Below are 23,381 nucleotides of genomic sequence, written 5' to 3'. Positions count from 1 at the left end.
TCCGTTTCTCAGCTGGCTGAATTTACACCACGCTCAGGTGAGGGAATTTTATATCCGGCACAGTAGGCGGGACCAACGTGTTTGTCTTGACTCTGCCCCTCGCTCGCGTCCCCTCCCTTCACGCGCATCTCGAGGGCCACGCGCCTGCGCGACTGGTACTTGCAGGCATTCGGGGGTGTGGCCACCTAGAGGTGAAGTCCTGCGAAGATCTTGCCTGACGGTTCAGAACTAGTGGTTGTGGCCTCGCGCGCTCCACGTTCCAACTCCAACCCCACCCCCTCCAAGCCAAAGATGTCCACTTTAGTGCCAGTCAGGGCAGGGAGAGAGCCACAGGCTCAGGCAGTAAGAACCCAGTAATCCGAGTAGTGTGAGATTCACGGCATGAATATCTACCAAATTCTGAGTAAAGGGCAAACTTAAGCGTCAGGACCAACTCTGACCACCAAGGAGACGATATTTTGGGCACCCTGATAGGGTGTGTGTTTAAGGGGAGGAAAGGGATAAACTTTAAACACACAAAACTCAGGGTTCACCCAAGTCTTCTGGAGGGAAAGTTCTCGTAAAGATGGAAAAGACAGTGGTGCTGAGAAAACTTTTTAAAGAGGTAGGCACATGAACGAGGATAAGCCTTGGGCCTTGGGAATGCAGGAATCAGCGTCTGGAGGTTGGTGGCAAGCAGGTTGCGTTCTCCCTTGTAAAGTGTCTTCCTGGTCCCAAGGAGCATGTCCAGTCTCTGCTCTCAGCAACCCAAAGGCACTTCCTTCTGCATAGCATTGGCTTTGTCTGGGGTGGGGCACCGCCATCCCTGCTTCTGGAGGCACGTGAATCTCCCCACTGCCCTAAACTACCCTACACAAACAGCCAACAGAGAAATGTGTTCACATTTCCAGTCTCTATCACATCCACCAGGAGATAGGTGATGAGTGCCTGAGAACACACTAACATACAATCATCAATTTTGTCTCTGAGAAAACAATTTCAGCTTACACAAATAAACAAGACAGAGTGCCTCAAACAAGTGATCAAAATACAGGCACAAAGTGTAATACCATAAATGGTATCAGACCTACTTGATTAAGGTATTTAGAGGAATGATACTTACGGACATTCAACGGTTGGAGAGAAAGATCCAGGAAAGCAAGGAGAACACAGATTTAAAAGAATTCAGGAAAACACGACAAGAACAAACTGGCAAAATAAATGAAAAATTGGAAACTATACAAAAAAGCAGCAATTAGAAAGCCAGAAAATTAATACTAAGACTTAAGAAGTAGCCCATTAAGGGCTAAGTAGAATTGAATCAATGAAAGGTTGAATTATTGAGCTTGAAGACAAACCTCTCAATATTCATCTGTTAGAGGAAATATCAGAAAAAATAATTAAAAAATTCAAAGAAAGCCTAAGATTTATCAAGAGGAGTAAGTTAATTGTGTGATTGGAATTCCTTAACAGGAAGAGCCAAAAAAAAAAAAAAAAAAAAAAATCCCAAAAAACAACTACAGAGAAAAGTCTCCAAAATTGTTGGAAGACAACTTCTGTAATGAAAAAGAAGAAGATAGCTGTTCAAGAAGTTAAGAACTCCAAACAGGATGGTGGAGATGGTGTGCTGTGGAGCCAGTTCCAACTCATAGTGACCCAGCATAGGGTTTCCGAGGCTGTAAATCTTTCCGGGAGCAGAAAACCTCATCTTTCTGCTGTGAAATGACTGGTAGTTTCCAATTTCTGACCTTGTGATTTGCAGCCTGACTTGTAACCACTCTGCTACCAGAGCGCCTTCCAAGCAGGATGGAGACTCCAAAAGGAAATCACCAAGACATACCATAACCAGACTTTTCAAAACTAAAGACAAGGAAAGAATCCTGAGAGCAGTTCAGGAAAAATGAAAAGTTACATATAAAGGCGAATCAGTAAGACTAAACTCTGATTTAGGTAAGAAGGCAATGAGATATCAGCATATTTAAAACTCTGCAAGAAAAGAATTGCCAACCAAGAATTATATACCCAGCAAAATTACCCAGCAAATATGATGACAAAATCAGGTCATTTTCAGGTAAACAGAAATTAAAAGAATTTCCAAACACCAGACCAACCTTATAAAAACTGCTGAAGGGAATTCTTTGGAAAGAGCAACAGCAATAGCAGAGAAGACTTGAGAATAACATACATGGCAATGTCACCTAGAACTCACCATAGGTAAAGGAGTATTCAAAGTAAAGCAAACCTACAAGACTGAGAAATGGGGAACAAAGAAACCAGTTTGCAACACAACCACCACAAAAAATAAAAAGAAGGAATAATGTAGTTCAGAACTTAGAATGAAGAGGAAATCAAGAAGATTCAAGAAAAAATAAATAAAAAGAATTCTAACTGTAAACCTAAAACTAGACCAAACCTTACTCCTAGCTTTAGGCCAATCCCCAACCCAAACACTAACCCTAGTCCTAACCATAATCCTAAAGCTGAACAAAAACTAGCTATAATCAGTCCTAACCCTAACTCCTTACTCCTACCCCACCCTCAAAATGCAGAAATGTGGAAAATATTAGTGTATATGGAAGGAACAGTGAGAGTTCTAGATTTAGGCTGTTTTATGAATTTGTAGATAGGGTGGAGAAAGAGAGAACATTAGCAAAACATATTGAAGCCAGGCTGTGGAGGGCCTTGCTTGCCAGTGAGAATGTGAATGTTTCTCTGTGTCCACTGGGAACTCTAGGTCATTCTGTCCAATAGAAATATACTTGTATTGCACGTCAGTCACATATGTCATTATTATTATTTTTTGTTTCTTACCAAAAATTTAGGTGAATTAATTTTAATAATGTAGTTTATTTAGCCTAATATATCCAAAATGCTATATTTCAACATGTAGTTAATATAAGATTAAAAGCAATATGAAGGAGTTCTGGTAGTGTAGTGGTTACGAGTCAGGTTGCTAATCTCAAGGTCAGCAGTTTGAAACTGCCAGTAGTTACGCGGGAGAAAGATGAGGCTTTCTGCTCCTGTAAAGATTTACAGCCTTGGAAACCCTTTGCAGGGTCACTATGAGTCAGAACTGACTTCACGGCACGTAACCACCAACCATAAGCAATATGATGATAAACAAAATATTAACGTTGTCAAGGATTTCATTTTGCATGGATCCACAATCAATATCCATGGAAGCAGCAGTCTGGACTGTGAAGTCAGTTTGAACTGCAAGGTCGGTGGTTCAAGTTCACCAGCTGCTCCTTGGAAACCCTATACAGGGTTGCAACCAACTTGACAGCACTTAACAATAACAAATGGCACTGGGCAAATCTGCTGCAAAAAATCTACTTTAAAGTGCTAAAAAGCAAATATGGCAGTTCAAAAACTAGCATGCACTTGACCCAAGTCATGGTATTTTCAATTGCCTCATATGCATGTGAAAGCTGAGCAATGAGTAATGAAGACCAAAAAAGAATTCATGCATTTGAATTATGGTGTTGGCAAAGAATACTGAATGTACCATGGACTGCCAAAAGAATGAACAAATATGTAACGCAAGAATTATAACCAGAATGTTCCTTTGAAGAGAGAATGGTGAGACACATACTTTGGATATGTTTTCAGGAGGGACCAGTCCGTGAAGAAGGACATAATGCTTAGTAAAGCGTCAACAAAAAAGAAGACTCTCAACTAGGTGAATTGACACAGTGGTTACAACAATGGGCTCAAGCATAGCAATGATTTTGAGGATGGCATAGGACTGAGCAGTTTTTATTGTTGTATATACAGTCACTGTGAGTAGGACTTGGTTGCACCTAATAGCAGCAACAACTGCACATTTCACTTCAAACTAGCTATATTTCATGTGCTCAGTAGCTGTAGGTACCTAGTGGCTACAGTACTGGCTGCTTTACTAAGGTCAATGATATTGTTGGACTTTCCAAGGAAATTAGTTTCTTTGTGTAGATTAGAATGGAACAGGGAAGACACTGCCGTTTTTCTTTCATTAAAAACTTTAGCAAATGTTTATTAATGTATCTATTGTGGGAGGCACAATTTCCAGGTGCTAGAAATATGAATTGAACCTCAACAGTGGAAAAAATCCCTGCCCTCAGAAAGGTTAGTATTCTGATGGGAAGAGGCAGAAACAAGTAAAAAATTAAATATACAATACGTTAGATGGTGAGACACATGCCATGGAGAAGAGTAAAGCAGGTAAGAGAAAGGGATAGAGATGGATAGGAGTTGGGGGTTCACACCAGGGAGAGAATTTGTGTTTTTATTGTTTCATTAAAAAAAACAAAACAAAACAACTTTTTATTGTGAAATTAAGTGAAGAATTACAGAGCAGATCATCAGTTTTATATTCAGCAAATCTTAGACTTTGTTTCATTACAATGATTAAGATTCCATCCACGTACCAACTGGACTGTAAAGCTCACCAACCACTCCTTGGAAGCTCTATACAGGGTCTCTATTGTTTGGAACCAACTCAACAGTACTTAACAACAGTTAACAGCATTTATCTCTATTCACTTTAACTAGTACATTCCTCCTTGTGTCTCCCATTACCTTCATCTTCCCTCTTCTAACCTCCCTTTTGTATATTATCTGTCTTGTCACCCACGTTAACATGTGTCTGCCCTCTAGCCTCTAAAAAAATTTCCCTTCCTCCTCCCCCTGTAACCATCATGGATTGTTTATTAAGGAAACCTTTTCTTAACTTTTACAATATCGGTTTCATACAATAGTTGTTCTTTTGTGATTGACTAATTTTGGCCTCCAGGTCCATCCATGTTGTGAGGTGTTTCACAGATTCATTGTTATTCTTCAGGGCTGCATAGTAGTCCATTGTTTTGTATGTACCAAAGTTTGCGTAACCATTCTTTTGTTGATGGACATTTAGGCTGTCTTTATCTTTTTGATGTATATTTTGTAGACAGCATATTGAAGGATCCTGTTTTCTTATCCATTCTGCTCTCTCTGTCTCTTGATTGGTGCATTTAATCCATTTACATTCAGTGTAATTATTGAAAGGTATGAATTGGTTGCTGTCATTTTGCTGTATGTTTTTTTTTGTGTGTGTGTGTGTGTGTGTTTGGTGCTGCTTGTTTCTTTGTTCCACATAATTTTCTGTACTGAGTTCGTTTTGTTGTGAGTTTTCTTGTCATTTTCTTTACTTCTGTTGTGTTAATGTTTATTAAATCTTTCTGGTTTTCTTCTTTTTTTATTTTGATTAACTTTCTTTGAGGTTACTCTGTAATTTATTATTTTGTTTCCTGTTTAAAGCAATCTGTTTTATTTTGAAATCTACTTGGCTTCCTAGCCACTTCCTAGTATCTATACTATTCCCTCTTTTTGCTTTGTAGTTGACTTCATTATATATTGATATCTCTTGTTCCCTATTTTTTTTCAAAATTTTTTCAAAGTTTTCTTCAAATACTTCTATATCTGAATTGAGTTCTAGGTTTTGTGGTCATGTATGGTAATCTCAGGTTGTTGTCTGATGTAGTTGGTTCTCAGTGCAAAGAACACCTTTTAGTATTTTTTGTAAAGTTGGTCTGGTCAATACAAATTTCTTTAATTTCCATTTATCAGGAAATGTCCTAATTTCACCATCATATTTGAGGGACAATTTGCTGGATATATGACTCTTGGTTGGCAATTTTTTTCTTTCAAAGTTTGGCTTTGTGTAAGTCATTTCATTGCTTTCTTTCCTGCATGATATTTGCTGAGAAATCAGAGTTTAATCTTATTAGTTCTCCTTTGTAGGTAACTTTTCATTTTTCCTGAGATGCTCTCAAGAGTCTTTCCTTGTCTTTGGTTTTGGAAAATTTTATTATGATATGTCTTGGTGATTTTCTTTTGGGTTCTATCCTATTTGTGGTTCTTTCTGCTTCTTAAATGCTTATCTTCTTGTCTTTCATGATGTTAGGGAAGTTTTCCAACAACCCTTCAACAAATTTTGTCTGTGCTTTTCATTGTCTCTTCTTATTTTAGAGTTCCAGTCACCTGTAACTTGTTCTCTTTCATGGAGTCCCACATAACTCATAGGCTTTTTAATTGGATTTTATTTTTGTTGTTGTTCTTTTATCTGATTTTGTTCTTCTAGTATACTAGTATTGAGAGCTTTATCTTCAAGTTTACTAATTCAGGCTTCCATTGCTTTACATCTACTACTTTGCCCTTTCAATTTATTGTTCATTTCTGAAATCTTAGTATTAATCATCTAGATTTCTAATCACAGGTTTTACATTGTTTAAAATTTTGCATTTATTTTGTCTGCTCTTCTAGTGTTTTTCTGAATTCTTCTAAAGTTCTTCTGCACTTTTCTTGCTTTTCTCAATCTTTCTGTCTATCTTTTGTGGTGGTGATGGTGGTTATGGGCTGTGGACATGGTTCTGACTTACAGTGACCCTGTTTAGGGTTTTCAAGGCTGTAAATCTTTACAGGAGCAGAAAGCCTCATTTTTCTCCCTTGGAACTGCTGGTAATTTCAAATTTCTGACCTTGAGATTAGCAGCAGTAATCATAACCACTACACTACCAGAGTTACCTGTCAAGCCTTTGTTGGCATCTAAATATCATTCTTTTGAATTGATTTTAAGTTAGTTCCAATACCTTTTCTTCCTCAGAAACATTTTTTTGGATCTGCATCTGGATAATTTGTTTGAGTCACTGTCACTTGTTTCTTTGTGTGAGCTAAAATAGTCATCTCTGGGGCATAGTAGGATTGTCATATTTGTATTTATTTGATGATTGTGTGTTGTCATATTCTTAGACTCGCACCAACTGTCTCCTGTGGGTGTAATTAGAGAACAGAAGTGTGTGCACTGTTCTCATTTGCTGTTTGTGCACCTCAGTTTAAGGTGGGTTTGGCTGGTATTGGTTGCTGTCTATTGTTGATCAGGTGGCATAGGAGCTGGCATTGGCTCTTGCCCAGTGGGTGAAGCTGCAGAGGGTATGGTTGTGGCTGGACTGTAAGGGCTCATTTGCTGGCTCCTTTCCTGTCACTGTGTGAATGTGCTCTGCCAAGCTTCCTCCTGTCAGCAAAGCTGCTCACAAGATGTTCGTGTTGTGTCTGGCATGCAATTCATGAGTCAGTCTCCCTCTCTTGCTGTTCCTGCTCAGCTGTGTCTCCCAACAATCACTCAATCCACTTCTCCGACATTTTCTCTGAAGTTCAAGGTGTCTGAATTTTCACCTATGTCTGTTTCATTTGGTCACTTGTATCTTTGTTGTAGAGGGTCTGGGAAGTGCGTTTGCCAAGTCTGCAATCTTGCTAGAAGTCCTCAGGTCTGTGTTTTTAAATAGTGTCTTCATAGAAGACTTCACTGAGAAGTTAGCCTATAAACTAAGGCCTTAATGAGGTGAGGGATCAAGCCACTGTTGTGGGAGGGGTGGAAAACAAGGCAGAGGGACACAGCATCGCTGTATATACAACATCTAAAACTGTAAGACCACCATGAGAGTGAGACTAGTCAGATGAGGACTAAGGGTTTTGTCTGTGGCACATCAACAATTGGACGTGGTTGTTGTTGTTAGGTGCCAGTGAGTTGTTCTGACACATAGTGACCCTGTCGTTGTTGTTGTCAAATGCCATTGGTTCCATAGCGACCCTGTACAGGGTTTCTGAGGAGCGGCTGGTGAGCTTGAATGGCCGACCTTGAGGTTCAGACTGACTTTTCAGTCCAGCGCATTAACCCACAGTGCTACCCTAGGACCCCGTAGTGACCCAATGCACAGCATAATGAAGCACTGTGTGATCCTGTGTCAGCCTCACAATGTTGTTACGTTTGAGCCCATTGTTGCTTCCATTGTGTAAATTCATTTCATTGAAAGTCTTCCTCTCTTTTGCTGACCCTCTACTTTACCACTCAAAACGTTCTTCCCCAAGGACTAGTCCCTCCTGATAACACGTCCAGTGCACAGGAGATGAAGTCTCACTATCCTTACTTCTTCCAAAAGGATCTGTGCTTTTTCAAAGACAGATTTGTTTGTTCTTCTGGCAGTCCATGGTACTTTCAGTATTCTCCAGCACCATAACTCAAGTGCATCCTTTCTTCTAAAATCTTCCTTGTTCATTGTTCAACTTTCATATGCATATGAGGTGATTGAAAATACCATGGCTTGGGTCAGGAATGCCTTAGTCTTCAAACTGACATCTTTGCTTCTGAATATGTTAAAGAGGTCTTGCACAGCAGATTTGCCTATACAATATGTAATTTTATTTCTTGACTGCTGCTTCTGTAAGTGTTGATTGTGGATGCAAGCAAAATGAAGTCTTTGACAACTTCAGCCTTTTCTGTGTATCTTGGTGTTATTTATTGGTCCAGTTATGAGGATTTTTGTTTTATTTATGTTGAAATGCAATCCATATTGAAGGCAGTAGTGTTTGCTCTTCATCAGTAAGTATCTTAAATCCTCTTCATTTCTAGCAAGGAAGGTTGTGCCATCTGTATATTGCAGGTTATTAATGAGTCTTCCTCCAATCCTGATGTCATGTTCTTCTTCACAAAAACTTCTCTTACTATTTGTTCAGCATACATATTGTATTAAGTATGGTGAAATGATACAACTGTGATACTCACTGTTGCTGATTTTAAACCATCCAGTATCCCCTAGTTCTGTTTGAACTGCCTCTTTATCTTTGTATAGGTTCCTCATGAGTACAATGAAGTGTTCTGGAATGCTCAGTAAGGATATGAGACATGTTAGGGATATGAGAAAGAATAAGGAAAGGATTCTGAAAAGGAATGATCAGTGAGGAAAGAGGAAAAGCAGGAAAATGTGGTGTCTTAGAAACCAAATGAAGATGTTGGAAGGAAAGAGTGAACAATTTCATGAAATGGAGTTGATCTGGCAAGTAAGTTGAAGACAGAGAAGTAACAGTTAAATGTAGCAACTTCAAAGTCATTGGTAACCTTGAGAAGAGTAAGACATCTGTTAGGCCTCTGCAGTCCTGGGAAGAGACAAACTTGAGTTTAAGCAGGGTCCATGAGGATGGAAAGGAGTATAAATCTGCCACAGTTCAGTGTGGGAGAGACAGGTTTTGTCGGTTGGCTATGGAGGCTTGGGAGAGGGAAGTCATCTAGAAGTTACTTTGAAGGTTTCTGGTCTCCCAAACAAGGCCATATAGGACACATTGAGCCTGAGTCCTTAGTTTCCCTGGTTGGAGTGTGGGAAATTGTCTTTCTCCATTAGAACAGCTGAAGTAAGGGTATATGAAACAGAGAGCTGTGGAGTGATGGGTTGGTGTTAGAAAAGGGTAAAGAAGGTTGGAGGCATGCCTGACCTCTGCCTCATTAGGAATCCACCGTAGGCGGACCCATGACAGTTTTGAGATGGAAACTTAAAGGGCACTTTCACTAAAAAATATTAGAAACCACAGAGTCCAAAGTCTTAACAGCTGGGAAAGCAGAGACCCAGCAAGGAGAAATGCGTTGTGACATAATTTGCATAGCTTGTTGGTGGACTTTTGATTTCTAATCCCGTGTTCCTTATGCTCTGCCGCTAAAGGACAAGCTGAGGGGTGAACTTTAAGTTAGCCCACTCAATGGGAGGGAAAAAAAATTATATTAAAAGAGGAAGTTACCAAATAGCGCCTGGTGCACTTCCCATGTGTGCTTCAAATCGGAAGTCAATGCGATTGACTAAAACCTGCAGCTGGGAGCCCAGTGTTCTGTGCTCCGGTGGAGTGTTATGCCTTCAGAAGGATAAACAGGGGAAGTTAGCCTTATTTTGGAGTTTGTTTAGAAAAAGAGTAAGGAGAGCTTGGACTATAGTTCCTTTCTTTCTTTTTTTTTTAACGTTTTTATTGTGAATTGAGTGATAGTTTACATGAGAGAACATTGGTTTTACATTCATCCTGTTGTATTTCAATTCATTGCAATGATTACAATCCCCTCCATGCATCATCATTCAACAGTATTTGCTTCTATTCCTTGATTTTTTTTTTTATTTTTTATTTTTTGAATGTACACAGAAACACTAAAGAATATATAATCATTTTAACAACCAAATGGCACATTCTGCAAGCCTGCCTTCTGGCCGCCAGCACATAGCCTTTCTTCTTCCATGAGTCTAGAGTCCTCAGCTGCTCTATCTCTCCATGTCATCATCTCTGCCTCCATCTCTGGTATTGCTGCTTCTCTGGATAGGGTCCCACATTCCGTTCATGCTCTTCTCCCTTGATGGTCCTAGGGTCCTCTGTTCCGGACTATAAGATTACTCCCCACTTTATGTTACAAAACCTTTACAGTTGTGACAGTCACAATTAGTCCTGATAACAATTACTATTGAATTATAAGAATCTTATCCCAATCTCCTTTCACCAGACACACCTAGACAAGTTGAAAACTATTCAGTGGGGTTTCTACTGTTCCCTGTACACTCTGAAACTAAACTCCCTCTTGAAAACTTGTAAGCAGGTCACTTCGTGCCTTTATTGCCCTCCCTCCCCATTTTAGGTAGCCAATGTCTAAGTTGCCCATACCTATCAGCCCTTTGTATAGAGTGATAGGATTGATCCATGATGTGACGATTCCATCCCTGTCAGTTGGTATTTTATGGACTATAGTTCTTGAATTCTGGCTCTCAGCTCCAAGTGGCAGTGGGAAGGAATTCCCACTCACATTCATACAATCTTGTTGAAGATGGTCACAGGGCTGCTGCAGTGGCCCAGCCCTTCCTGACTCCCTGCTTTTGGGGAACCCCACCACCACCCCATAATCCATAGGAAGTGACAAGGGAGGCACATATCAAGCTTTAAGGTGCTTTTACTGGCAAAAAGAGAGACTGAGTGGTCTTGACGAGTCTAGGGGGAAGTTTAGCTCCTAGTTTAGGAAAGAGATGTAATAAATAGGTAGCAACTGGGGAGAGCTCACAGCACAGCAAGAAAGGGCATCATTTGTCTTGACCTTTAGGCCTGCTCAGCCTGTGTGAGCAAGGGTATGGGGTTCACGGAAAATTGGTGATGCAGAAGAGGAATTCTTGGGATTCTAAAGGATATCAGATCTGTCATCTTGCTTCTGAGAGGACCCTGGTCTTAAAGGTGCCTGAGTTGGTGCCTAAGGATTTGTCTGGGAAAATAAAAAAAATTGGATAAGGCTGATGTCAGGTGAGCACCCCAGAGCTCATGACAATACTTAGCTTAGAAACTCAAGCCTTGCGTGAGCACATGAAATCAAGTCCCTGGAGGATCATCCTGTGCCCGTACTGCCACATTTGGTTTCACCCCAAGGCTGGTCCCTGCTGACTTGTCCACCCACCACCCTCACTTTCACACAGGGAGGATTAGACACAAGGAGCTCTGGTAACGTAGTGATTACGAATTGGGCTGCGAACCTTAAGGTCAGCAGTTCGAAACTACCAGCCACTTCACGGGAGAAAGATGAGGCTTTCTGCTACCGTAAAGATTTACAGCCTCAGAAACCCTGTACAGGGTTGCTATGGGTCAGAACTGACTCGATGGCACATAACAACAATAACAACAACAATGGAAGTCAGGGTGTTCTCACCCCTAGCATCCTCTTGACAGCTTCCAGTCGTGCCAGGACCCGGGGGGCCTCTTCTGGACACAGCATTTGTAGCTCCCCAGGTCTCATGTGAAGCAGCTGGCTTCCCATTAGGGACCCAAGGGTCTTCACTGTGCTGTGAACAAAAGCAACAGAAGCCATCAGTGGAGTGGGAGGACACTGGGCCTGACTATCTGGGGGAAAGAAGGGATTGTTTGGGTTTGGAAGTTGAGATTATAGAAGAATTCATGGAATATGGTTTCAGGAATGAAGGAGTAAGATTCAACCAATTTCAGGATTGCCAGGCTTGAAGGAAAAGTTCACTGAAAGAGAGTCTCCTGGTGGCGGAGTGATGACTAACTGGCCATTTACATTCTTACTGAGTTCACTGCCCTCATCTTTGCTGCCCTCACCAAGCAGGGGTTCCGCATTGAAACCTGTAACCTAGGTATGGGAAAGCTCCCACCCCTTCTGATTTCTTTAACGCAACAGGGACAGCTCTGTGGGTCTGTCATGCACATTGGAGGTCAGGACATGTGATTCTTTGATTATTATCTGAGCCCCTTATGGAAATTACCCTCCACACCCATGGGGCTTCATAACTCACAAACTGGAGAAGTTCTCTCCCTGCAACCAGGCGGTGACCTCCTCAGGCTTTGAGCTGAGTCGAAGCATTGGAGCCTAGAGTTTGGGGAATGGAGATCAGAAGCCGTCTCATCTCATGGCCACCCAAATCACTATGACCAGGGTCCCTTCTCTGAACGTCTATGAAATCTCTTCTCTCACTTCATAGTTTGCTTGTCTGGCAGGGACCCTGTCTTGTCCTCTGCCTTGGCCCCAGGGCCCAGCATGATAAAATTTGGCACACAGGAAACATGCAGTAATATTGATTAAACCTAACCAGAACTCTCTCCTCTCCTTGTCATTGAATTTCACCCTCTACCTCTAACTCAGGGTATGTGGCTTCCTGGGATAGTCTAGGCTGGGTAGTACCCGAGGGGATGACAGGCCCTGGCTCCCTGATTGTAGAGGCTCCAGAATGTTGCTGGGAATGTAGCCACTCTGTCCCTTCTCATTCTTCACAAGCCACCACCGCTTGCTCTGGTCCAGAATCTGCCAAGAGTCAGTTCTTGAGTCATTTTTTTTGGGTCTCTGTCCAGTCAGGTCACCCTCTCCCCAGCAAACCTTTCCCTCCAGGCCCTTTCCCCTTTCCTTCTCTAGGCCACCCATCCTGGAAGTCCCCATATCCAGAACCTCCACCCAGGCTGCCTGTAGCTGCCACCAACCATGACCTCCTTTCCCAGCCTCTGGCCCCTTGCTCACCTCCAACACCTGCCCCTGGACCACAGACAGTTCCTGTGGGTTCCTAGAGTCAAACTCAAATAGGACTTGCATTTTCAGGGCTGGCTTGGCAGGTCTAGAGCTAAAGAACAGGAGGAGGTTGGGGTTCCTGGGCTGAGAATCATGGTTGTATGTCTCCTCCTGAGCAAAGTATGAGACATTCCCTAACCTAGGACCCCACCCCCCCTTGGTCAACAAACAGAGTCAGGATGGCTGGAGAGTGGGACCTCAGAAATTAAACCCCTATCCCAGTCCAGAAGGAGCTCTGGTAGCGTAGTGGTTATGAGGTGGGCTGCTGATCTCAAGGTCAGTAGTTCAAAACTACCAGCTGTTCCATGGAAGAAAGATGAAAGATGAGGCTTTCTGCTCCTGTGAAGATTTACAGCCTCAGAAACTCTATGCAGGTTCACTGTGTGTCAGAACCAACTATATGACACATCACTTCCATCACCATCCCAGTCCAAAGACCCCCAGATGTCTCATTCCTAGAGCCTGGTGGTGAATTTTGTGCTTCCAGAGTGGAAATGATAGCTAGGCCGTGGGGTGGGAATTTCTGCAGGCAGGATGATTTGAAATTTTGCTGAGTTATGGAGACTATTCAAACAGTAGAATTTTCTACATTGAAACTCTGCTCTGATCACTGCTGAGCACTTTACATTTGTTGTTGTTGATAAGTGTCATCAAGTCGGTTCTGACTCATAGAGACCTCTGTATAGGGTTTCTGAGGCTTCAAATCTTTGTGTGAACGGCTGGCAGACTTGAACTGTGGACCTTGTGGTTCGCAGTCCAATATTTACTATATGGAGCCACCATGCTCCCCTTTGTATGTTGCTGTTAAGTGCTATCGAGTCAGTTCTGACTCATAGTGACCCTGTATAGGTCTCCAAGGAGTGGCTGGTGAGTTTGAACTGCCGACATTGCAGTTCAAACTGACCTTAAGGTCGAGTGCTTATCCTATGGCACCACACCAGGACTCCCCTTTATATATGAGAGGGCTTCAAAAAGCTCTTGGAAAAGCAGAATTGAAAGAGAATGGATTTTTTCCATGGACTTTTTGAAGCCCCCTATGGGAAGTTAGAATTGTGTATGGGTAATATCAAAAGAAAGGGAGTGGAGCCAGGAGGGTAAAATAACTACTTGTTGCACCCAGTATAGGGGAGGGATGTATTTGTATGTGTCTGGTTAAAAAAGAGCCCAGAGGGTCTTTGAGATATAGAGATCCAGAGATCTATAAAAGACCCAGCTCTGACCTGCCCTCCCACCCTATCCCCACCAAGGACCATGTGGTCCCTACTAAGCCCAGGGCATACCTGAAGGAGTCATTGTATCCTAGGGGTGCCTGTAAAGGGCAGAACAGAGAGTGAGCAAGAGAAAGAATCAGCTGGGGTATTGAACCACAGTCTATACACACAAAGCTGCCTTATCCCCTTCCCTACTTCCCTACCATACAGGTATGGTACCCACATGAATTCACCCACCACTTAATTGTCATATAACCATAGTTTGAACTAGGAATGTAGTAACTAGCTAGAGATCAGGGCTTTGGGTATGGCTCTGTGATAAAATTCCCTTACCTGGTTGAAGGAGGGCTCTGGAGGCTGCCAACCATCAGAGAATGTGGGTGTGTAGGGTGGGGGCTCCTTGTCTGTCCATTCAGCCCTGTGGGGAGAGCAAAACCACATTCATATTCACTGTCTGCCAGGCTTATGGATGTGGAGAGGGAGGAGATGACAGGGCCTAGCCTCAGGGATCTCCTGTTTAATGGACCATGTACATAGGTGAAAAGGCCTGAGAACACCTACAAAGGAGACAAACAGTTATGCATGAGCAAATCCCATGGGAGGGAAATATATTAATTCCATAAGAATGTGCTGGGCATTAATCACATTGATCAAGAGTTTGGATTAAAGTGTAGTACCCTGAGTGTTGAGAAAGATGAGGCTTTCTGCTCCCGTAAAGATTTCCAGCCTCGGAAATCTTTACAGGGTCGCTATGAGTCGAAACCGACACCACAGCACATAACCACCACCAACACCCAGAGTGTAGGGCTGATGGCTCTTTGAGGATCATCACCTTTTTTTTAGTTCCACAGCCAGAAGAAAGCCTTCTAACTAAAAAGTTTGTGGAACTCTTAACTTGTAAGATGGAGCAAGGATTGAGTCTGGGATAGGTGCAGGTCCTTGTCTGCTCAGCCTCCCTTTCATTGCACAGGCCCCAGGCAACTTTGCTCTTTGTGGCCTCTAGGTTTGTTCTGCTTGGAATATTCTATTTTACCAGCTGGGTTAATCAGGGGGCTGCCAACCTCAAGTTTGGTGGTTCCAACCCATCAGCCTCTTCACAGGAGAAAGATGAGGTTGTCTGCTTTTGTAAAGGTTTACTGGCTCGGAAACCCTAAGGAGTGGTTCTACTCTGTTCCATAGGGTTGCTGCGAGTTGGAATCCACTTGATGGCTGTGAGTTGTCTCTTGGAAAAATGCACACTCACTTCCTTGAGGAAGTTGTTGTTGTTGTTAGGTGCCATTGAGTCGGTACCGACCCATAGTGACCTTACGCACAGCAGAACAAAACACTGCCCGATCCTGGGCCAACCTCACTACTGTTGCCATGCTTGAGTCCATCAATGCTGCCACTTGGTCAATCCATCTCGTTGGGGGTCTTCCTCTTTTTCTCTGACCCTCCACCTTACCAAACATGATATTTTTCTCCAGTGACTGGTCCCTCCTGACAATATGTCCAAAGTATGAGAGACGAAATTTGGCCATCTTGGCCTCCAAGGAGCACTCTGGCTGCACTTCTTCAAACACAGATCTGTTGGTTCTTTTGGCAGCCCGTGGCACTTTCAATATTCTCCTCCAACACCATAACTCAAAAGCATCAATTCTTCTACAGTCTTCCTTATTCACTGTCCAGCTTTCACATGCATATGCGGTTATTGAAAATACCATGGCTTGGGTCAGGTGCACCTTAGTCCTCAAGCTGACATCCTTGAGGAAGTAGCCTTCCCTGATTCACTGGGGCAGAGGTGAATATTTCGTCTTCTATCCTGGTGTAGCGCTGTGGTTTAATGCGCCAGACTGCAAAGCCATTTGAACTGCAAGGTCGGCAGTTCAAGCTCACCAGCTGCTCCTTAGAAACCCTATACAGGGTCGCTATGGGTCGGAGTCGACTCAACAGCATTTCACAACAACACCAATCCTGCCAATGAACTTGGTACTCACCTGGATTATTGCACAGGAGTCTTGTCTGTTTCTCACCCTACTGAACACTGTGGGGCCTGTATCCCTAATACAAAACAACAACAACAACAAACCCAAACCCAATTCTGACTCATAGCCACGCTATTTTTAAGGTTTCCCAGGCTGTAAATCTTTATGGGAGTAGACAGCTTCATGTTTTTCCTTGGAGCAGCTAGTGGGTTTGAACCACCAATCTTGTGGTTAGCACTCTAGTGCTTATCTAGTGATTGGCATATAGGAAGCACTAATAAATGTTTGTTCAAAGGGAACAAATGAATGATTCCCTCTTCTGCATCTTTTTAATTGGCTCGTTCTCTTTGGCCTACAAACATGCTCAGGTCTTCTTTTGACCCAGTCACAAGTTCCTTCAGCAGCTATCCTTTTCATCAAGCTCTTTGTGAATGTGTCTATATTCTTTGCCTACATCTCACTTGCTTCTTTCATAATTCTTGCAACCTGACTTATACCTCTGCCATTACTGTACTGAAGCTAGTTTGTCTAAAGTCTTGATAATTTCCTGATTACCAAATCCAATGGCCTTATATGGTCTACATCCTTCTGGATGACCACAGCATTTAGTGTCATTTTACCTTTGGGTCAATCAGCCTAAAATCAAGTCACCTAAATGTAATTTTCTTAAAATATAACTCTTTTAAGAGGTTTTAACTCATCTTCAGTTTTTCTATCGTCTGAATTTGTGTCTTTCATTTTATTCATTCATTTCTTGTTATTTTAGGAAATTAGAAAATGTCTTTCAAAGGGCACATCTGACTTAATTTTATATTTAAAATAGTATTTATCAAATATACTATCTTATGAATGATGGAGTTGTTTTGTACCTTTGTGGAGGTATCCTTTTAAATTGTATCTGTTGAGCTATTTTTTCTAATGTCTTAAATTCTTGAGTGAGTAGGGCTGGATTTTGAGACACAAATAGTATATCCAACATGTTACTCGGTGTGTAAGCAACTGAATGTCAGTATTTGAGGGTCTGCCATGGATCCTCTTATTTGGGTTCAAGGCAGAAACTCTGTTTTCTTCTCTTTCTAGCATTAGATGGCTACCATGGCTGACCCTATAGACACTGTGAACCCAGCAAGGTAGTGGTAGTCATTGTGCACCAAGACATGCTTACACCATTAGGATTTATCCTTAGCACTCTGGACAACCGAACACTTCCGAGATAGGAGGTCCAAAATCCATAAAATTTCCTTTTAATGATTGACCCAAGAGAGCTCATAAAGATAAATTGTATTAAATTGCTTCATGTCTTTAGATAGACTGGATGAAAAACGAAAACCCTGTTAATGAGCTGAATTGAAAAGAGTTGGTCATCAGGCAAAAGACTTATTAGATAAATTGGTTTGTTACCCCGTTGACGTCTTTGTCTTTCTGAAACCCTTTTCTCTCTTGGCTTTCATGTTTCTGCTTTTTTTGTTCTACTTTTAACTCTCTGGAATTTCTCTTTGCTTCCTTAACTCTTTCTCTTCTTACTACCTACATGCAGTTGTTCCCCACAGCTCTGCTCTCTTATGGAATAGTGCAAAGTATTCTCGCTGAAATGAATTCTGGGGATTCTCCCTTCTAGCTATGGCTCCAACTATCATTTCTCTACTGACTTCTCAAATCTACTTTGCCATGTTGCATTTCTCCTAATGGCTGGGCCACCTGTTTTGGTGGGGTTCAACTGGTACCTCAGCTCAATATATCCATGCTGGTTCCACCCCTCACTGCCCACTGCATTCATCAGTTTGGCCTTCTTGTCCAGCAGCTCATCTCACAGTTATACAGCCTTGGAATACCTCTTTCTCTCTACTCTCTAGCCAATTGGATTACCAAGTATTACTGATGCTACAACTGCAGTATCTTTGACATTAATTCTTGAATTCTTGGCTGCATTGAGACAAAGTTTTAAATTTGTCCTTGGCACAGTGAGAAAATATTTTAGAAGAAGATTGCCAACTCTCCTTTCTCAGAAGGGACTGGTTTTTCCCCTGAGATAAGGCCTTTTTGGTGGTGAAGTAAGTAGGTGTCCTTTTTCTTTTTTTAAACTTTTCACACTTGTTGTTGCTAAGTACTGTTAAGTTGGTTCTAACTCTCAGTGACCCTGTTTATGGCTTCTGAGGCTTTGGATCTCTGTGGGAGCAGAAAGCCTCATCTTTTAACACTTTGCCAAGTGAAAATTCAGCAATTCCATGTAGAAGTCCACAGTTTGTTTTAAAAGATTACTGGTTTGTGACCAGTAATAGGCTATCCCTTGGCCCCATGCCCCTTATCCCCAGTGAATTGACCTTGCTCAGTCCTTGTCTTTACTCACCAGCTGGTGGTCCAGGCCTTGCCCAGACTCTGCCAGAGGTCACTCTCAGAGGCGCTCAGACAGGACTTCAGCATGTTTATAGTTTTGGGGGTGAGGAGCGGTGAGTTCACTTGGGCTGCTAGACCAGACTCAGGGCAGTAGGTCAGAATCTGAAGGAGGGAGAGAAGATGTGAGGAAGCTTAGGCATCCACAGGGCCAAACAGAGGTGAGAAAGGGCCCAGACTGCCTGGCTTCCCACATTGGAAATACCTCCTGTGAGTGGCTCCTTCTACCTCAGGCCTGCTGTCCCTCCCATTGTCTCTCAGAGCCCTTATCCCAGCCCATCTGGACTACTGGGGCATGCTGTGCATACCAGAGATAATGTCTTGGGGCAAGGAAGAGGATGTGTTGGGGAAGCAAGGGGTAGGCTCAAAGGTTCCCTCTGTCCCCTGCCCTTCCCCCATGTCCCCTGTTCTTACCCCCACCCTTTTTCCCTCAGTTGCATCTTGACTTCAGCCTGTCCCTCTTTACCTCCCTGTCTTTCCCCAACTCACAGATTCCAGAGTTTGAAAGATGATATGCATGAACTCTGGGGCGCTTGGCTCCTGCAACTGGCTGCTCAGCTTCCCCTGGGGACATAGGGCAATGCCTGTTACCATAAGGGCCCCAGATTCTCATGGGTCTTGCTTGGGAGCTTGACACTCCCCCAAAGTCCCAAGAGTGGAGAAGGGGAGGTTCCAGGGGAATAAACTGGAGAAAGAAAAGGCTTGGGATGGTCCACGAGACCAGGAGGGTAGAGGGGGAAGAAAGGGGAAGAAGATGGAGTGGGGAACTTTTGGGAAGCCATCTACCAGGAGGATGAGGCTGTACTTGATCTTCTGGAAGCAGTCGATGTACTCTGCCTGTGTCAGCCCTGTTGGAGAGGGCTGTGGGTCACAGGCCATCCAAGCCTCCTCTCCCTGCTCCCCACTTTTCTAACTTGGCCCTTATCACTCACCCTTCTGATCCTTGTTCTTTTTCTTCCCCAGTCTCTTCTTTTTACTGCTGGTCTTTTTCTGGGTTGTCTTCAGTTTTTCCACAAACAGCTCAATGTCCCTTAGGATGTGTCTCAGTATCTCCTGGGCCCCAAACAGTCCATGACCTTGAGTATAGCTAGTCCCAACCCTGGAACTCCCAACCCCACCCCTATCCCACCTCAAGCCTCAGACTCAGGCCCAGCCCAAGGCCAAGCCAAGCTTCCCTGGCCATCCTGGCCCACAGGCCCAGAAAGTCTTAGCAAATCCCTGACAATCTACAGTTACCTCATCCCTCTCTGAGTCCTCGGGAGATGGGGACCTCCTTGGAGGAGGTAGAGTGTGAGCTCTTGGTTCTCGGGCACTGGAGTGATGAGACAGGGGCCTTGGGGATGGTGGCATACCTGCAATTTAATAGGACTGTGGACTCAGAGCCTTCTGGATCTTTCATGTAAAATGTCATTTACCTGCTCCCACACCTAAACTTACTGTGCTCTGGTGTCTTCCTGTGGGGGTCCTCTGGAGCTGGGCTCCAGTCCAGATGGGATGGCCACTCTATAGAATGCCCCCGAACCAGAGTGGGTGTCCGCTCCAGAGGGGGTTCCCGGTCTAGAGGGAGTGGTCTTTCTAGAGGAGACCCCCTCCATCTGTTCTGGCTTGGGCGAATGGCTCCAAATCGAGGTCTATGGCGATACAATGGGGAACACATCTTGGACATGGATGTTGGGGAGAGGTCCCATCCAACTTCTGCCTAGGACCCAGGAGCACCCCCACTTCTTTCCAGGACCCACCCCACATTTTCCTAGTCTCCATCTGAGTCCTTCCTTGATGCACCTGCATTTCTACCACCAAGTATACCAACCTTTGGGCCGTCTCAGCCCCCTTGTCAGTCTCCAAGGATAGCCTCTAGTGCTCCTTGGGCCCAGCCCTAGTCTCTTTCCCATGCCCATCTATGCTCTGGCCCCAGGTGGCAACTCCCCAGTTCCAGGCTCCTGTTGGCTCTGTCATAGCTTCCGGAATCCCCAAGATGTGGGGCTTGGGTCTGGCCAGCCAGGTCTGAGCTCTGTAAGGTTCTATAGGTGGGGATGGGGCAGAGGCTGCCTACCTTTGTTCTAGCTCTTCCTCTAAGGCCTTCTGAAGGCTGGTCTTCAGGAGCTCTGCCTGAGGAAGCAGCAGTCAGGTAGGCATGCACACATGTGTGTAAGAGGGCACGTTGTTCTCTGGTCCCCCACATACACTCTCTCCCCACCTCACCCTGGCTGCTCACCCTCACTTCCTGGCACTGAAAGAGCAGAATGCTGGTACTTGGTAAGCCTGAATCCTGCACTGTGATGGACAGGACGGAGTTGTAGGAGCAGGTGTTGAGTGCCACATCCATGGTCTGGATGCTGTCCACACGATAAGAGTCCAGCTCCTCCTGGCCAGGCAGAGAGGTTGGCAGTGAGATCACTGAGAACGAGGCTTGACTCCGGGAGCTCCTGACATGGGGTGCTCCAGCCCTCATGGTTGTCTGGGACTGGGGTAGCATCTAGCCTTACCCCTATGTCTCTGTCCCTGCTCTCCACCTAAGTCTGGGTATATGGAGGGATGGTGGCTAATGTTTTAAATATGGAGGATAGAGTTCAAGAGGCTGGAACTTGCTTTTGTACAGCCCAGGTTGGCTGTGATCCGTTGCTGGGTTTTGTGGGAGAGCTGACCTTTGTCTCGATGTCCAGCAGCTGGAGCCAGCCATCTTTGACCTGCAGGAGCAAGTCCTGGCTCCACACCCGGCCCTGCGCATCCATCTCCTGAAGCTTCTGCAAGGCATCCTTAGGCTCCCGGACCTTGTGAGTCCCCAGCTTACATGTCATCAGGTGCTGAGAGGGGAAGAGTAGGCCCAGGGCTGGGAGCAGGTTTGGAGAAGGGAGATCAGGGGTGGTGGCGAGGGTGGAGGAGGTAGCAGAGAAGGTAGACATGTCCCTGGACTCTTTGCAGGGACAGTTCTAGATAATGCAACCTTCAAGGGCTAGTTTCAGGGTCAGTGGAGAGGTGGGCAGGCTAAGGAGAGTGCTCCTGGGGCTAGGTCCGAAGGGCTGGATGAGAGCTTTTCGGACCCTGAAGGAAGGACAGTCCTGGCTCAGAACAGTCCAGGACAGTTCAGGGGACTGGATGGGAGAGGGTGTAGACTCCAACGACCTAACAAATAAAGCCTGAACTCCTCCGGGGGTGTCAAGTGCAATTGAGCTTTCCCTGACTCATAGTGACCCTGTATAGGGCTTCCAAGGAGTGGCTGGTGGGTTTGAAGCACAGACCTATAGTTAGCAGTCCAGTGCCTATCCTACAGCACCACACTTGTTGTTAAGTGCCATAGGGTTTCCATGGAGCAGATGGGTTACTAGGAGTTCACAGCACCACACTTGTTGTTGTTATGTGCCATGGAGTCAGTTCCTACTCATAGCGACCCTGTACAGGGTTTCCGAGGCTGTAAATCTTTATGAGAGCAGAAAGCCTCATCTTTCTCCTGTGGAGAAGCTGGTAATTTTGAACTGCTGACCCTGAGGTTAGCAGCCCAAGTCGTAACCACTACTCTACCAGAGTTTGCACTAGGGCCCTCAAAATTCTGTCCCGGGCTCTCTTTGCTCTCTTTGGGTACCCACTGCCAGCCTGGTCTTCCTCTTCATTGACTTGAGTCTAGCATTCCTGCTTCTATGCCTTTGTTCATGCTGTTCCCCAGACTTGGAATGCCTTTCCTTCTTGTGCTAGTCCCCCTTTTTCCTCCTTTCCCCATCTCAGTCTCTACTCAAGTCCCTGCCCACTTGTGGTTCACTCTCCTCTAGGAGATCCCTGCCTTCTCACAGCCAAATGCTGATGTCATAACTACCTGTCTTGCCCCTTGCCCTCTGCCTGCAGCTTCTTGTTGGAGGGTTGCCTCCTGCCCCTGGGACCCAGATCACACTTCAGCATGTTCAAGGAACCTGGACATTATGAGCAAACCTGAAGAGTCTCTTCCTGCACTTGCCTGCTGTACTCCTCTGCCATGAGCTGAGAACTGCTGGCCTCCCTCTAGCTGACTGGGAGCCCTACATATCCCTGATGCCCTGTGGAAACTCCAGGTCCCTCCCTGATTCTGCTCCATTAGAGCCTTAACAGGGGGTGCTGGCCAGGTGTGTCCTCTGCCTCAGCCACACCCTCATTGTCTGTGCTTTCTCCATTGTGTCAACAGCCCCTCAAGCAACTAGATCCCCCAGCACTAGTGTCATCCTTGGGGAGGTCCAGAGACAACATGCTGATCCATGTGCATCTGGGAGCTCAGGCCTAGAGCATGGACAACTGATCTTGCAGTTTAAAGGGCTTTGCAGTCTTGCTCATTAACCCAGAGCGCTACACCAGGACTCCTTTTAGGAGCTCTGTATTTCTCTCAGGGACTGCTGACCTCACACATTTCCTTCCTCCAGGACAAAGAGCAATTCTCTGGGCTGGGGACTGATGAGGCAGGGGGTAGGGCAGCTCAGAGGCTGGCCCACATCTCTATTTCTTCCTGCCTGGAGATAGGCAGTCCCGCCCTGCTCTGCAGGTCCCCATTCCCCTCCCTGGCAAGTAACAGATGCTCTGTTAGGCTTGTTGTCTGGGGCAGGCTATTGGCTTCTGCAGCTGGACCTTTTCTTAAATGTCTTTTACTTTTTTTTTTTTTTATCAGAACAGTGGGCACATGAGACAAAGTTGGGTTGAGTTGGGAAACAATGTTGGAGCTCAGGGTACTCACCTCCACCCTGTGCTGCAGGAAGCTGGGCTCTGAAGCGAGGCTTTGGGAGTACTCCTTCCGGTGCACTGTGGGGTTGAGGCGGGCAGTAGTGAGGGCTGGAGGTTGTGGGGGCAGTGGGGTAGGGTGAAGTGAACAGCTGCAGGCAGTGAGACGGAGTCTTTGTAGAGAGGGGGAGACTGGAGGAGGATGTAGGAGGGAGGGGAGAAGAATGGAGGTTGGGGAGCTGGGAGGGGAAGCTTACAGTAAATGGCTCTGCTGTTGGGCCGGGACAT

At 44.7% G+C, this 23,381-nt stretch overlaps 1 protein-coding gene across 1 annotated transcript; it reads right to left on the bottom strand.

Annotated features, from left to right (window-relative positions):
• Positions 1 to 8: 8 nt before the first annotated feature.
• On the bottom strand, positions 9 to 23,381 carry EPS8L3 (EPS8-like 3). Its single transcript, XM_006866001.1, has 19 exons — positions 23,351 to 23,381; positions 23,110 to 23,174; positions 21,065 to 21,223; positions 20,635 to 20,784; positions 20,473 to 20,528; positions 19,958 to 20,050; positions 19,857 to 19,897; positions 19,656 to 19,771; positions 19,352 to 19,472; positions 19,206 to 19,267; positions 18,909 to 18,983; positions 18,376 to 18,524; positions 14,398 to 14,482; positions 14,134 to 14,162; positions 12,806 to 12,992; positions 12,476 to 12,595; positions 12,090 to 12,163; positions 11,486 to 11,618; positions 9 to 185 (listed from the first exon to the last, which is right to left on the bottom strand). Exons 1-19 carry the CDS (start codon positions 23,379 to 23,381, stop codon positions 9 to 11), a joined length of 1,923 nt encoding a protein of 640 aa, XP_006866063.1.

The sequence above is a fragment of the Chrysochloris asiatica genome, unplaced genomic scaffold (assembly GCF_000296735.1).
Source record: "Chrysochloris asiatica unplaced genomic scaffold, ChrAsi1.0 scaffold00085, whole genome shotgun sequence".
Classification (NCBI taxonomy): domain Eukaryota; kingdom Metazoa; phylum Chordata; class Mammalia; order Afrosoricida; family Chrysochloridae; genus Chrysochloris; species Chrysochloris asiatica.
The sequence above is the reverse complement of the archived record's forward strand: the minus strand, read 5'-3'. Positions and strand labels throughout refer to the sequence as shown.